The sequence below is a fragment of the Glossina fuscipes genome, unplaced genomic scaffold (assembly GCF_014805625.2).
Source record: "Glossina fuscipes isolate IAEA_lab_2018 unplaced genomic scaffold, Yale_Gfus_2 28, whole genome shotgun sequence".
NCBI classification, from domain to species: Eukaryota; Metazoa; Arthropoda; class Insecta; order Diptera; family Glossinidae; genus Glossina; species Glossina fuscipes.
Window position 1 is genome coordinate 5,156,087 of NW_023998423.1, and position 14,577 is coordinate 5,170,663.

The following is a 14,577-nucleotide window of genomic DNA, read 5'->3' on the forward strand; positions in this document are numbered from 1 at the left end:
GTTTTTAGCTATTATCAATCCCTTTTCACTAACCCCAGTAAGACGAAAGCCTTATCCTTCAATTCGTCCTATGCTGGGTTGTTCAACTTTAATATAGATATATGTGGATGTTCCATTAATCTTGTAGATTCAATGCAATGTCTTGGGGTAATCTCTAATCGCAAGCTCAACTTTGGCCCCTCCAATGGCAACGTCTCTACTAAAATTTGTCTTAGGCTTCGAAAATTGTCCAATCTAAATCTATGTGTACCTCTAAAGGTTGCTTATCTACCTCTACAAAATCACTCGAACTCAATCCTCAAGCTTTACAATTGGAAATCCTTTAATATTAATACCGCGTTTATCTAACTCATCAGCCAAAAGATCTTTCACTGTTACTGATCTTGGAATGCCCTACCATTGAGTCTGAAATCCTTCGATAATTCTTTGAATACGTTTAGAAGGAAACTAACTGCACTGCTAAACTCTAATGCATATTTTGTTGTCAGTAGGAATTGTTAATTACGGAGCTTATGGCGCGAAATGATTACGTGAGCAACCATACTTGTACACTCACTTGTATTATAGTTTCTTTTTGCGCATGAAATATACTTATGTAACTAGGTAATAGGCTTACAAGTTTGTAGTTACTTATTAAATGAATAAAAAAATAAAAAATAGTTGTCAAATTAACTTGGAATGGTCATAAGCAGTAGCAAGTTATTATTGATTGAATTTCTGTTCATAAAATTTTCTTCATTCGTTACCGACGAAAGTTCCTTCGCGTAGAAATACCAATTCGCATATCTTTGATCAGCGTAAGATTCAGCTTCAAATTAGTCACGTCAATCCAACCGAGCTTAGCTTTCTGTAGAGCTAATATTTCACGTAGTAAGGCGGGGAACAAAAATTTATCCAAATTTTCCGAGTTTCGGTTCATAAATTGAAAAACAAGTATAATTTAAAAAGAGAAAACCACGCCCACTGGTGCTAAAACTCGGAATGCAAAAGGTAGATTATTAACACCTTAAGAAAATTTTGCATAGACGCACAAGTACACATATATATTTTAAGGTTCGTGTAAACATAGTTTTCGTCGGGTAACGCTCAACGCTCAAGCGATAAATAAGCGAATTATTTGTGAATTATTTATATACTCATGTTTAAAGCAAGACGGTGGGTGTGCAGAATTCGTTAGTTTCTTACTTTTCGTAAACATATTGAATTTCTGATATCGTCGAACGAGCACAAATTCATTTACAGTTGATTTAACAGTAACTGTGTTATTATTAGAATTTTTTATTTCTTTTTTATTTTATTTATTATTAATACGTTTTGAGGTAATCGTATTATACATGAACAAATTGCAATTTTATCTAACTCTACCCGACCGCAATTTTTTATTCACCTCATGGCGATTGTTGTTGGACATTTTACCTCAGGGAAGTTAATTAATTATGTTTACCTTAAGCATCAAATTTTTTCATTCACTAAAGCGAGATTAATTTATTATTAAATTGGGGGGGAAACTTTTATTGTCTTCTACTACCTGCTGATTGCTTTATCCGTTAGGTCAAGGCGAACAGGTAGATTCCGTCATATGGGGTCTAACTATGTAAGATACCTCCCGTAGGATATACGGGACATTGGATAAAGTCTATGTAAAGCATTGCATTTCGTATGAATTCCAGAAAGCAACTCACGGATTGCTTGTATATGCGCGTTGAGATGTGAAGCAATTGCAAAAAAACTATTCGGACATTCGAACACATCAAGCATCTTGAATTTGTCTTCAAGCAGAGGGTTTGTGTTCCGCGCAAATTGAGTGAAAAAAATTTATCGGATTACTTGAGAATATGTTCATGTCATCTTCTTAAGTACAATGTGAAACCGTTTGCGGGAAATAAAAAGCTGATTCTTTACGAGAGTACACAGAGAAAAAAGTTTTACTATGATCCTACAACATCCGCTACAAATATTGCTAAACTAGATTTTGATCGAAGAAAGATGATGCACTCTTGTGTGGTAGGATACAGGAAGAGGTCCCCGAGCTACTTAGACAGGGGCAAACCATCAATCCGAGCATCTATTATATCAATCTTGTCAATTGAATGCTATCATTAATGAAAAGCGATTTTTATTAGCGAACAGAACAGGAAATCTGTTCTATAAAGATAATATATGAGTAATATTTATGCAAACGGGGACTTCTTGTGACGTGTAAGATGTCATTTCGTATTTCTTTTTTTTTGTTTTTCAAAGATCCCATAACTAGTATCTTGCGTAAGCTATCGATAAGAATTGAAAATTATTGAAAGTTTCCGATCATTCCCTACATTTATTGAACTGTCATTTATCGCGTGCGTGCTTTAAATATTAATTTGCACAAATTGATTTTAGAATCTTAGTCTAATTGCTCTCTTACGCTTTGGAAATTAAGCTAAAATAGTTCACAAAAAAATACAGTTTATGAAAGGATGTCCCACTTGAGTGACCGTCTCTACAAGTGAACGTATAAAAGTTGCAAAGCTTTTTTCCAACTGGGACGGTATTCGATTTTCTCTTTGAGATTACTTTGAAAATTATCCAAGAGATGCCGTTTTGTTCCACCTCTTGGAGCGTCTTATGTCGGAAAAGAATTTAAGTATTGGAGAGCGGAAAAAGGGCGTTTCTGTGCCCGCGACATAAAGGTGAAAACATCACCAGCGACGAGAACGACAACTGCATTGTTCCATTGCGCAGTGGAAGAGCGGCCAGTCGCACTATTTGCCGTAAACCTTCAGAACTACTCTATAATTACGGTATCAAACTTTATTTTTGCTTGCTAGGAACTGCCCTTTGCGTTTTTAGACAGTGTTTTGGTGAATTTCAAACATGGTTCCTGTCAATTAGCTAATAGCAACCTGCCCAAATTTTAGTGTATTTTATACAAATTTTAGCGGCCGAAAAAGTTGCAGGAATAAAAAATTGAATAAGCCAACGTTCGCTCATTAAATAAATTTAGATCTTCACTTTTGTCTGTCAATTAATTGAAGTGCTTCGTTTATTATTAAACATAACATGCAATAATAGAATAAACAAAAAATTCTGCGCTATAAGAGAAGAAATTTTAGGTGGTTAGACTCGCTGACTTCTTCCCAGACCATTTCATTATTAAGGACTTAGTTACTAAACTCGCAGAACTAAATCTGTTCGGATTAAATTGAATACATACTCGCTTTCTTTGTCGCGCCCAAACAGATAGTAAGTAGTCAGTGTTAATCAAGAGGAATAATGTCTGATGTGTTAACTTTGGCGAAGGTACCAGTAAGTAATCAGTGTTAATCAGAAGGAGTAATGACTGATGTTAACATTTGCGAAGGTACCAGTAAGTAAGCAGTGTTAATCAGAAGGGGAAATGTTTGATGTTAGCATTGAAGAAGGCACCCAAACTCATAATTCTGAGCGTTACATACGAAACGGCAAAGTCCTTAAAAATGACTTTGCCAACGTCCACAGACGACATATATACGATATTATAAATTTTAAGAATGAACGAATGAAAAATCTTTCTTTTAAAGACATATCGTCACTTGGAGTGCACAAAATAATTTCAATATTAAAATAAAAACAACAAGAGAATATAATATAATAATTATCAAAGCGATTTTAAATTATTTTAATCGGTGATAGAAATTAGTATGAATTTCTTATCGCCCGATGATATATTTAGTGGAGTCAGACGTAAAAGTCTGTGTAATGGCACGCTCTTGTCACTCTCTGGCAAGCATAATGCAGAGAGTGGATCGAGTACGCCAAGTAAAAACAAAAAAGAAAGGCGACGGGGCAGTTTTAACGAAGCGAACGTTAGTCCCGGCGCTACAAGCAATAATACGGGCCGCAGATCTTCTTTAGTTTCCAGGTAAATCATTTATTTTAGAAACAATTGAATCTTAAGAGAAAAAAGCAAACGAGAAATAAATCTTTAAAATAATTGAAAAAAAAAAAATCAATGAATCATTTATATAACAATATCTTTGGTGTTGCTTTTAGATGGTTTAAGCACATTTCTGATGCTGCGGAGCAATACAAACCTCGTACAAAAAATGCTAACCATGAACCGATCGATGATCCGGCCATTGCTACTTTACCGCATTCTAATACTCGGGAGTCTTTGGAGATCACACCAGAACGCCCTCCTCCCCAATCGGCTACCGCGACTGTAATAACCACTCCATTAGCGCCTATGATCCCAATGTCGCCGAATGCAGGGGGCTACGATAAAACACATACCGCGCAAGCTGTAGAGTCAAATTGCAGCGGCAACAACAACAACGGTGTTGAAGTACAATTACGTAATGGACGGCGAGAGAACGGTCAAACACTACCGGCAGTAGAGTCATGTCCGCCGTATTACAATATAAAGCAAAGATTAAGTCAAAATGAATTGGCTCAAAATGCGGGCGCAGTCAATCGTACGATGTCAACTAGGAGTTGCGGAGAAGCCAATAACAATTATAATAGCATGAACGAATTTGCTGCCGCCAATGGTGTCACTTTACGTCACACCCAATCGGCTAGGCAAGCAAACAATGCAACGCTTGCGCCCGATGATGCGACCAATGCAGCGAATCTGAATGATGGTAACAAAAGAGACAGTACTAGTATAGTGTATTCGAATAATTCCAACAACACCCGCACGCTTATGCAATCATCACCACCTTTAGTGGAGCCTACAGCTATCCAAATTAGCATAAGTCCCGCGCATACCGCCGAACCTGTTTTAACATTGGTGGAGAAACTGAGACGTCTAGACGCGAGTATACGAGAAGGCCTAATGGAGAAGCAAAAAATAATTTGTGATATGTTCCGATTACCGATCGAGCACTTCCATGAGATTGTGGACATAGCCGCTATGCCTGAAGCACCCAAAGACAGTGCAGATATAGCTTTGGCCGCTTATGCTCAAGTTCAAAGCTTGACCGAAGTGATTAATGAATACATGCAGATAACGCCTGAACAAGAAATTTCCGCAGTATCAACCACTGTTTGTGACAAATGCCACGAAAAACAACAGCATCTTTCCCGAGAGAAAAACAATTTTGTAAAATCAGATTCCCCGCCTCCATTGCCTCCTCCAAAGAAACAAACAGCTCAAGCTCAGCAGCAAGTACCAACTCCAACCGTCCCTAAATTACAAATGCTTGGTTTGGGTGACAGCGACATACACGAAGATGATGATGGCTACTGCGAGATCGACGAGCTACGTTTACCGGCTTTACCGCACCTTATGAAGACCATTTCCCCACCCCTGTCGACAGCAAAAATGACAGTAACACCATCTTTTCCACCTTCATTGTCTAAGAGCACAAATCAACTTCAAAGCCCTGCAGTGGTTGCTGAGTCCCAGGCTTCTAATACGACCGTAGTAATGCAAAATAACAGTACCCCAGAATTAATGAAACGTCAGAGCACTTTAAGTTCCGACAGCATTCCTGAGGAATCTCCCGATGAAGTCACAAATGCACTTAATGATCAGCACGCAGACGAGATGCACAAATTAAATGAATCCAAAGACGTCACGTTGACCGAAAACGTAGAGCAGCAAGACCAGGACACAACAAACGCTACTGCGAACAATCACAGTACCGTGAATAGCAAGCAATTTGAAACGAAGAATACCGAGGAGCACGAAACTTTAAAACGAGAAGATTTCGAATCGTCGGAAACTGCAACGAACGATATTGGTGAAAAGTCTGAAGCGGAAGCCGAGGATAAAGAGGTTGCAGCAAATGAAGAGGACGAAAAAAAAGAAAGCGAAGACGATTCGGAAGATAAAGATGACGATTCCACTATGCATACGGCAGAATGCGAAAGCGAATCTTTGGAAATAAAAGAATCTGCTACTGGCAATGAGAGTACAGAACATTTGAAACACTCGATAACTACCGCAACGTCTGTGGCGACTGAACCTAAAAAGCAAGCTAGTAATTCTACTCAAGCCGACGACTCTTCACTAGGCAGTGAGAACGCCGAAATGAACGAAGTTTACGAGACTTTCGTAAGTCCATTGATTTGCTTGTTTATTCCTTAAATTTGCATGACATTCTATATTAATTTCATTAGTTTTGTTGAATGAAGCAAAACTTTAAGTGAGATGCGTGCCTCGAGATTCTTACTTTTCTATTAAATCTCATTCTTCGTCTTTTTCCATTTTATCCTTTAGTCTTCTTTAAAGAAACATGAAAACGCTGTTCTCTTAATGGTCGATAATTCAACTCAGACTCTTTCGCCTTCATCGCAACACTTGTCCACCACCATTAGTCCCACAACTACTGCTGCCACAAATACCCAGGGAAAGAGCACCTCAACCGTTGCCACAAACACCAATATCATAACGAATACAATTGCAGCCTCACTTTGTGGACCAAATCGCTTACAACATGCTCATACGTTAGAGCCCAGCGTGCCCTGTCATGCTCTCAACAATATTGTTAGTGCGCTAAATGCTCAAATTTCGTTGTTGTTGGTAAGTTGCATCAATTTTTATCAGCTAACATGTTTTACTCATCTATTAAACTTGCAGCCCAAAATAAATGAAAGAGATATGGAACGTGATCGTTTGCGTAAAGAAAATCTGCACTTACGTGAACTATTAAATGCGATGCATGAACGTCAGCGAGTTGAACCAAAATTGGTAAGTAGCGAACAAACTAATTGTTAAGTTAGAAATTAAGAATACAATCTAGAAATATTTGAGCCTTGAGACTACACATGGACTGATGAAATCGCGGAAATTTCGGAATGCGTGTCACGACCAAAAGATTTGAAATAGAGAAAAAGTAGAATATGTTGTGGAAAATAGATCACATCCTTTACTAAACAGTATTAAGTCATTTGAAGCTGGTTCCAGAAAAAAACCTGTAAAATTTTCGTGCCGCATCTGACTACGAAAAAAAAGTCGACGTCAAACGACTTTTGTTAATCATCTATAAAACGTTGTAAGGTTAAACCATATCTGAACCCTTTAAGAATGAATGATCGGAAGCCCTTAACACACGCGCGTCGTCGTAAAAATAGGGAAAAGGCGCGAATTTTGCAGAAGCCGGGAATATATTCTTAATATTGATTTTTAAAAGTCCGATATATGTTGGACGATTCTTCAGTAATCCATAGATCCATTAATTGATTTTCTATAAACGATTTTTTTACTTCATTTCTTAGGAAACTCCTAGTGAAAGCATGACCAGCAATGCTTGTAAAACCGATGACCAAATTGATGGCTCTTCATCCGCACCGTCTGTTACGTGCAAAGCCATGCCCACAATTGCACTTACCGTTCCAACAGATACACAACAATTAGTTGCAGCCCCTGCAACTGAGGGAAGCGAGGGAGGTGCAGAAGTCAGCAAAACGGAAGTAGAAACCGTCAAGTTAACAGCAACGTCAACTACTACGAAGCCGCAAGAGGCGAAAAATTGAATTGCTAAAATCTGAATAACATCCTTCCACACGCATACACATATACACAAGCAGACAAATGTTATAAATGCGGCAGAAAAGAAAAAAGAAAAAGGTTTTAATTTGTATTAAAAGTAGAATTGATGATGACGCGCAGATATCTTGATAGACGTATTAAGTTAAAAGTCAATTTAATTGACTCTTCATCTTTCAGATAGAAAGTCAGGCTTTAAAGGGTATTTAGAGATTCAGGTACTGTTAATATTTTTAATTAAATAATTAATTTTTTGTAAGAAATTATATTCTTTCCTCTAATTGTGTTTTTTCCTTTTTTTTTTTTTTGTTTTATTTTACTCTTTTTTTTTTTTATAAAATATTAAAATTTATTTTATTTTTTTTCTAGAATTCTAAGTGTAAAAAATATTGATGCTTAAAAACACATACTACTGTAAATGCAGAATATAAAGAAAAACTATGCACAAAAACAAAAAACATATCGCAAAAGATTTTTGTCAGCTTTTCTTTGGATGATAGGTGGGTTGTACAGGTAGGGCCTAAGAACTCGAACAAACACAAGTATATAAAATTATTTACTTACCTACTAATTCGTATGATTATTTTTAATCACTTTTTCTGGATTTCATTATATCCCTCAGCAAAGAATGTATTAATCTTGCCATTTATGCAACAAAGACACGCTTGAGGTAGTCTAAACACAGACAGAATGGGAAAGGAAATGTGCACATGTAAGTTTTCAAAAAAGGAGCAAATCGTTTGCAAGTCGTGTTAGGTCAACAAAAAGGATTACTACACTCATTGAAGGAACACCTTTGGACAGCGTAACAAATACAAACCTACTGCGTCCTTTGCATATTTGCGTACTTGAATTCGCAAGCAATATATTTCTTCGCAAGATTGGAAATGAAATATTTTCGAAGAACGGCTTCATTCCATTATTACATTTGACAGTGATTTCTGTTATATGATTTGTAATGTCGCAGTAACCAGCAGTAACAGAGTTAACCAGATGCAAAATTGTTGCCAGTCTTTTTTCATATCCGTTTTCAGAAGAAATGCTATATTCGCACAGTACGAAAAACTAAAGAGATATGGTCATCGAAATTGCCAGTTAAAGGAAACGTCGATAAGTACATCAAATCGAAAATTTTTCTTCCTTTACGACTTCTTTTGAACTGAGCTTATTAGGCTTCTCAACCAAAACGTGGACTTCGCCTTAGCTTTGACTTTTTTTCACTTCTTAGACTTCTCATATCCTCCATCATTTCAAGCTATGCCATTTATTGTTTATGAGCAGAGTTGAATTAGAACAGGGCTTGCTGTTAATGGCCCATCATTTTTAGTAAACTTTATATTATTAGCTAAGCAAATATTCCATAAATAGAACCTAGATATTGACTTTTGTCCTATAGAGCCCGAGTATTGAGCTTCAGCATTTTGAAAATTCCTTCGAGAAGGCTGCATCCAAACAACAATCCAACCAAGTCGGAAAAGAAGTACGATTTATGGAGAATATCTCCTTAAAACCTTAAAACAAAGTAAATTAAAGAGTCTTCATGGTTGGTATGACTTTGTCTTCAATCTCACAGACGATGGGGAGCGGTCATCGTGTTCACGCCTAGTAGGCAGCAACGCCTTGCCAACCGAAACGTGCCCAAAAGTTTCCGGAATTTTGCAAAAGCCTTCAACCGTGCGTTGCCCTAATACCCCGAAGGGAAAAAATAACTGCAAGGAACACGCAGACATGTTTAAATTTTTTTTTGTTTTGTTGAATCTTCGGCTCTTTCACTTAAAATGAATGAAGCGTCTTTCCTCTCGCTTCCTCTTGATCTTCAATTTTGTTCATTTCCTTTGTTTTTATTATGATTCGAAATGAATTTAAAAATAAAAATTCACCGGGAGGGCTCGTTAAAAACAAATCCAAAACGCATAAGCAAACGGCAAACATCTGCTCAATGATTGTTTAAAATTCTTTTTGCATTTAATATTTTTTCCTGGTTCATCTTCTTCTTCTTCTTCTTTACATTTGTAATAAACATGATAAATAAACATGATCAGAGATGAGAAATTAGGTGGGACGCAAGAAGCAGCAAAAAAAAGAATTTTCTTTGCCCACGTTTTTACATTTATGTGTTAGGCATTTGATGATACACAAATACACAAATAAACGAAACAAAACAAACAAAAATCCAAATAATTTATTAATTTTATTTACAAATGAATGTTACACAAATGTTTTTTTTTTTTTTTTTTCAACAATATAAGAGATTTTATTTAAATTAAAAATTATATCTGCTTCTATATTAATTATGAAGAGAAGAAAGAACAGAAAAAAGAAAGCGTGAATTTTCTCATTTTAATATATCGACAAAGAAACAGTCAACAGAGAAAGCTTATGAAGATCATTATTTGCCCGATTGTTCCGCTTCCGCTCAGAGAGTTAATCGAATTTCTCAAAACTGAAGCGAGGCACAAGACTTAATTGCCCGTTATAGAACAGGCAAGCTTAAATCGCGTGAAAAAGTGATTATGAATCGATTGATATAATGGAAGGTGGATCTATCCCTAGTCCCTTTCGGGCCCATATTTCAGGTCTCTTTACCGCAGCAGTATGTAGCACAGCAACAACAAAAACTTAATAAGTTGTTTTCTCTTTTTGCAACGTCATGTTCCAAGCTAAGGTGTGAGCCGCTGTAAATGGAAAAGGCTTAAGCCCATCTTTTATACTTTACACTACTTACTTATTTACTCTACAAGGTCTGTTAAGTTTGTGTGGCCCTATATAAGGACGAGAGTTTTCGATTATATTAAACGAGTCATAATCATTTCCTGATTCAATTCAAGTTACTCCGGCCGTTCGTTCATATACCGCCTGTTCATGGATTTTAGGATTCAACGTGCAGATCACAACGTTCGCCATAGTTTCATCAAAGGCGGTACAGCAATGATGTTCGGGGGCCGACGACAAACGGTATTGAAAATGGATTGAATCGTGTCATTTTTACTATCCCCCATAGAACGAATTATTTTGATATGTTGTTATATGAAAACACCGACGCTGACTAATATTATCTGACCAGCATCATACCATATATGAGCTCTCATGAAAAATATATCTTTATTGGCAGACGGGTCCACATTCAAACGAATATTTGCAATGAAAAGTGCTTCATAATAGTAATTTGACATAAAAACAAACTACAAGAAATTTGGATCACGTAAGTCCACTTTTCCCTCCCATATAAAGGCTCTCCATAGGACTAGGACATAGGACTTTATGATAATAATAGGTGAAAAATAATAAGTTTATTTTGAAAATAATGTTGACAAAGGCATGTCTAAATTTCCTCTTCTCGACCATTTCCCATCGAATGAAAAATGCATCCTTAAATGGGAATAAGGTAAGCAAAATGGAGAGAGATCAACCGTGCCGACTACGTGCTTATTTTCACATACAGAGCAGGTTTTTTTTGCCAGATTAATTAAAGGGATCATAAAAATTTTGAGAAATGAAATAATTCATTATATTAGGAGTCTCTACAGATTACGGTAGACAGTCACATATAGCATCATTTGCGAAAGCATTATCTTTACCTTTTATTTTGGGGGAGAGCGCTGCTCAATCGTGACGAGTAATGATAAAAATTTTCTGATTATCCATCAAAAACTAAAATATGGATCAATGGAACATGTTACTACTTTACATTCAGCGGCGGTTTTTCAGCAATGCAGCTAAATATTGCAAGATACATGAAGTGAATGCCAACAACATCGAATTAGAAGATATGTCGACGACTGCATTCACCAATCGTTACTCGTTTTGATTAGCAATCGTTCCAATCGATGCCTTATGGCCTATGTCTCTTACATGCAAAATATGTAATGCATCAAAAGATAACTTATTCTTATGTTACCATAAAAACAATATTAGGTGTTTGCAAGAACTTTGATCATCGACTTTTACAGGTAAAAAGTAAAGAAGTGCGAAACGATTGAATTTGATGGTTTTGACATTTTTTTTACATAAAATAACAGTTATTCCGTTTAAAATTATTGATTTATCCGGTGTAAGCCGACGCTAATCATGGAGCGCTTCAAATTCTTCTTCTTCCAAATTCATTACTTTTCTTGTTTATTTGAAGAAATTGTGCTGCTGTAAGACCTCCAAATTCTTTTACAAGCTTATGGGGATGCTGCTCCATCACATCTCAATAGTCGATTTTAGGTTCAAGGGTTTAAAAGTGGCGACACGGATTGACTGAAAATGCCATTTCTTGGCCACTTTGTCACTTGCCACTTGGTAAGAGTTGTCCAGGACACACTGTTGCAGTTCGAACACGAGATTCTGCCACATCCAGCGTGCTCACCAGGCGCCTCCTGATCACCACTTGTTCAGACCGGTGCAGCATAGTTCGGCTGGCACGCGGGTCTGCAAAATTGAAGAAATGCCAAAATGGGTCCGTGAATGGGTCGCTGCCAAACCTATGCCAGTTCTTTCGACACGATATTGTCGTATTGCCTAATATATTGTAAAATGTTGTAGTAAACGATCGAAACCATTTTGATTAATATATATATTGTACTAACTTTCCGCAATAAATGTCTTTCGCAAATAGAAAAGTGAGCAAACATTTTGCAAGCGCCTAATATATAATGACCATTGTTAGACATTGTTTGGTATTTTTGTTTAATAGATTTCAATTATGTCATCAATTTGTATTTCATTTGTTTATTCACTTGGCGTCCTTTCTCTTCTACTCAAGTTTTGCATACTACAAGGAGTGTCGGTATACTACAAGGAAGTTCGGTTTAAGATTATTCAATAATTTCTTAAGGATCTCACCGAAGAAAATCTTTAATTGTAATGCTAAAGCAACGAACAAATTGACGCAAAGATAATTTGAGGAATTTAAAGTTTCGCATTAAGCCTGCGGTGCGTGCCCCCTATTGGCAAAGAAATAAAAAAGTAGGTAGGAACGAGCTTTTAAAGCAGTTGAAAAAATGCAAAGCAGAGAGAGAGAGTCTATAGCAGAAAGAAATATGATGTTTGAAGAGTAGTTTACGTAATACAATAAATTCGAAACCAGAAGTATTAAGAATTTTCTTCGCTTATCGCAATGTAATGCATTTTGAAAGCAAGCAAGTCGTGTTTTGAGTAACAAATATTATAAGAGTGTTATGCACTTTTTGCTTGAAATTGAACGTTAGGACTATGAGTAAAAAAAGACTGCTTTTGCATCACGTCAATCCATTTTCGTACACTTCATTCGAGAAACCAAAGCGTACCTTTCTGCAAGATCCTGATTTGATCGTGATTACTCTCGCAAGTTAAAAATTCGCTTCACAGACATCGACTTTATTCGGATACTGATTCGAAAAATGTGAAATAAAAACGAATAAACATTAGGTGGCATATCTCATTAATGAGGGCAGTCATATCAAGTTTAATAATGATGTTAGTTAAGTTGCTTAACAATTTTACAAAAGAAAAAACTACTCGTGTGAATCGGATTAGGTGATTTAAATAGGAGGATCTTAGCACATTCTACATTTAAAAAAGGAAAACAAACCTATTCAGAAGGTTTGCTCAGAAGAATAGCTAATAAACAGTTAGACGAAACAAATCTGACAACTCAAATGTGAATCACGAAACTAGCAGCTGGCATAGTAAATAAGAAGCACGATCGTTAATCCTCTGGTTCGATACCTATACGCGTTAAACTGTACCTTCTGATGCAAGAGTGCTGAAAATTGATTATCTAAATAAATCAATTTTTTTTTTCCAAAAATATGATAAAAGTACGCAGAGAGTGAAGGTGGCTCAACTCTGAGTGAATATGAATGAAAGCCGAAGTTTTTTAAAAAAAAAAAAAAAAAAAAAAACGAACTATGCCAGGCTATCATCAAGAGGCAGCCACTATGGAGCCCTAATGGATCTGCCAAGCAAGCCTGCTGCCGGCTTTGAGGAGAATTAAATCCCATCATAAATGTGATACCTTCGAAGAAGGAAGAAGGAGGAAGATCATATGAAAAATCTTCAAATTCTCTGAACCGCAACGAATTTGCATCTGCCACTGGAAAATTGAATAAAAATATGCGTAAAATGTTTAAAAATATTGTAAACATTTATTATGATCTCTAGTGATATAACATTTAATTAAATAAAAATTATAATTTTGTATAGTTTGGGATAAATTGGATAAACTTTTTAATGTATATTGAATGTGATTAATAATATTTTATAAATTACACAATAAATTACTATAAGTAAAATAGTAAATAACTTTTTATATGCACATCTATTATAATCTTATCTAGGCATCTAAGGTTTTTTTCCTCCTTTTTTTCACGCTGTACTAGGCGGCATTCATGTTCATGAAGAAACGAAGGAAAATATTTTACATAATTTTTTGTTTTTACACCCACCACCCAATTAAAAGAATACATTAACTTTGTCAGTCTTTTCCGAAAATCCACAAATAGGAAAAATTGTAAATCGATTTAATCAGAATCGGTACTGGTTAGTCTGTGTGATTAGAACTTTCCAAAAAGCATATTTGTAATAAATTTTTAGCTTAATCCTAGAAATCGAGCGTGTTGATCAGCAGCCAATAGGTATAAAAAAAAAAAATTTCCAAAATATTGCTTAAGAACACATAACCGAAGGCGATGGAAATATTTAGCAAAGCCTTCTAAAAACCGCTTTCAAGAAAGCACCACACACAGATTTGTATATTTATTTGAGGTAATGGGTATCCAAAATTCGCTTTACGGAGCGAATATATTTTTCTTATATATTTATTTATTATTAATAATAATATATAATTTGTTTACTTAATCGCAACATGAAACGTTTGTCTCAATACATTTTGTTTTGCATTTAAGAAAAAAGCAGAAAATATTTTGGGCAAGTTTACGTTCGCATTACAATAAAATATTCGTAATTCATTAAAAAGGAAAAAATGATTTCTGGAAATTATTGCAATAAAAAGTAAAGAAGCACTTTAGTTGTACGCCGTTCTACGCTTAATTTTTAATTTTTCATTTTCTTTTGTATTTTTTTTTTTTTTTTTTTTTGATATATTTTTTCTAAGTTGCTGTTGTATTTTCTTTCTTATTTGTTCTTTTGTTACTTAGTCT

The 14,577-nt window shown here is 35.7% G+C and overlaps 1 protein-coding gene across 6 annotated transcripts in view; it reads left to right on the top strand.

The window, feature by feature from the left end:
* The window catches only part of LOC119636122, a 127,163-nt gene extending 118,433 nt beyond the window's left edge, over window positions 1-8,730 (top strand). For 5 of the 6 annotated variants that reach the window (XM_038031267.1, XM_038031269.1, XM_038031270.1 and 2 more), the window contains 4 exons: window positions 4,012-6,019; window positions 6,185-6,487; window positions 6,545-6,655; window positions 7,183-7,750. In XM_038031267.1, the coding sequence (XP_037887195.1) occupies window positions 4,012-6,019; window positions 6,185-6,487; window positions 6,545-6,655; window positions 7,183-7,440 (2,680 nt within the window). In that variant the 3' untranslated portion in view covers window positions 7,441-7,750. Of the gene's footprint in view, window positions 1-4,011; window positions 6,020-6,184; window positions 6,488-6,544; window positions 6,656-7,182; window positions 7,751-7,822 lie in introns of those variants that run through there. The other variant, XR_005247124.1, reaches the window with a different exon arrangement.
* Window positions 8,731-14,577: the final 5,847 nt, after the last annotated feature.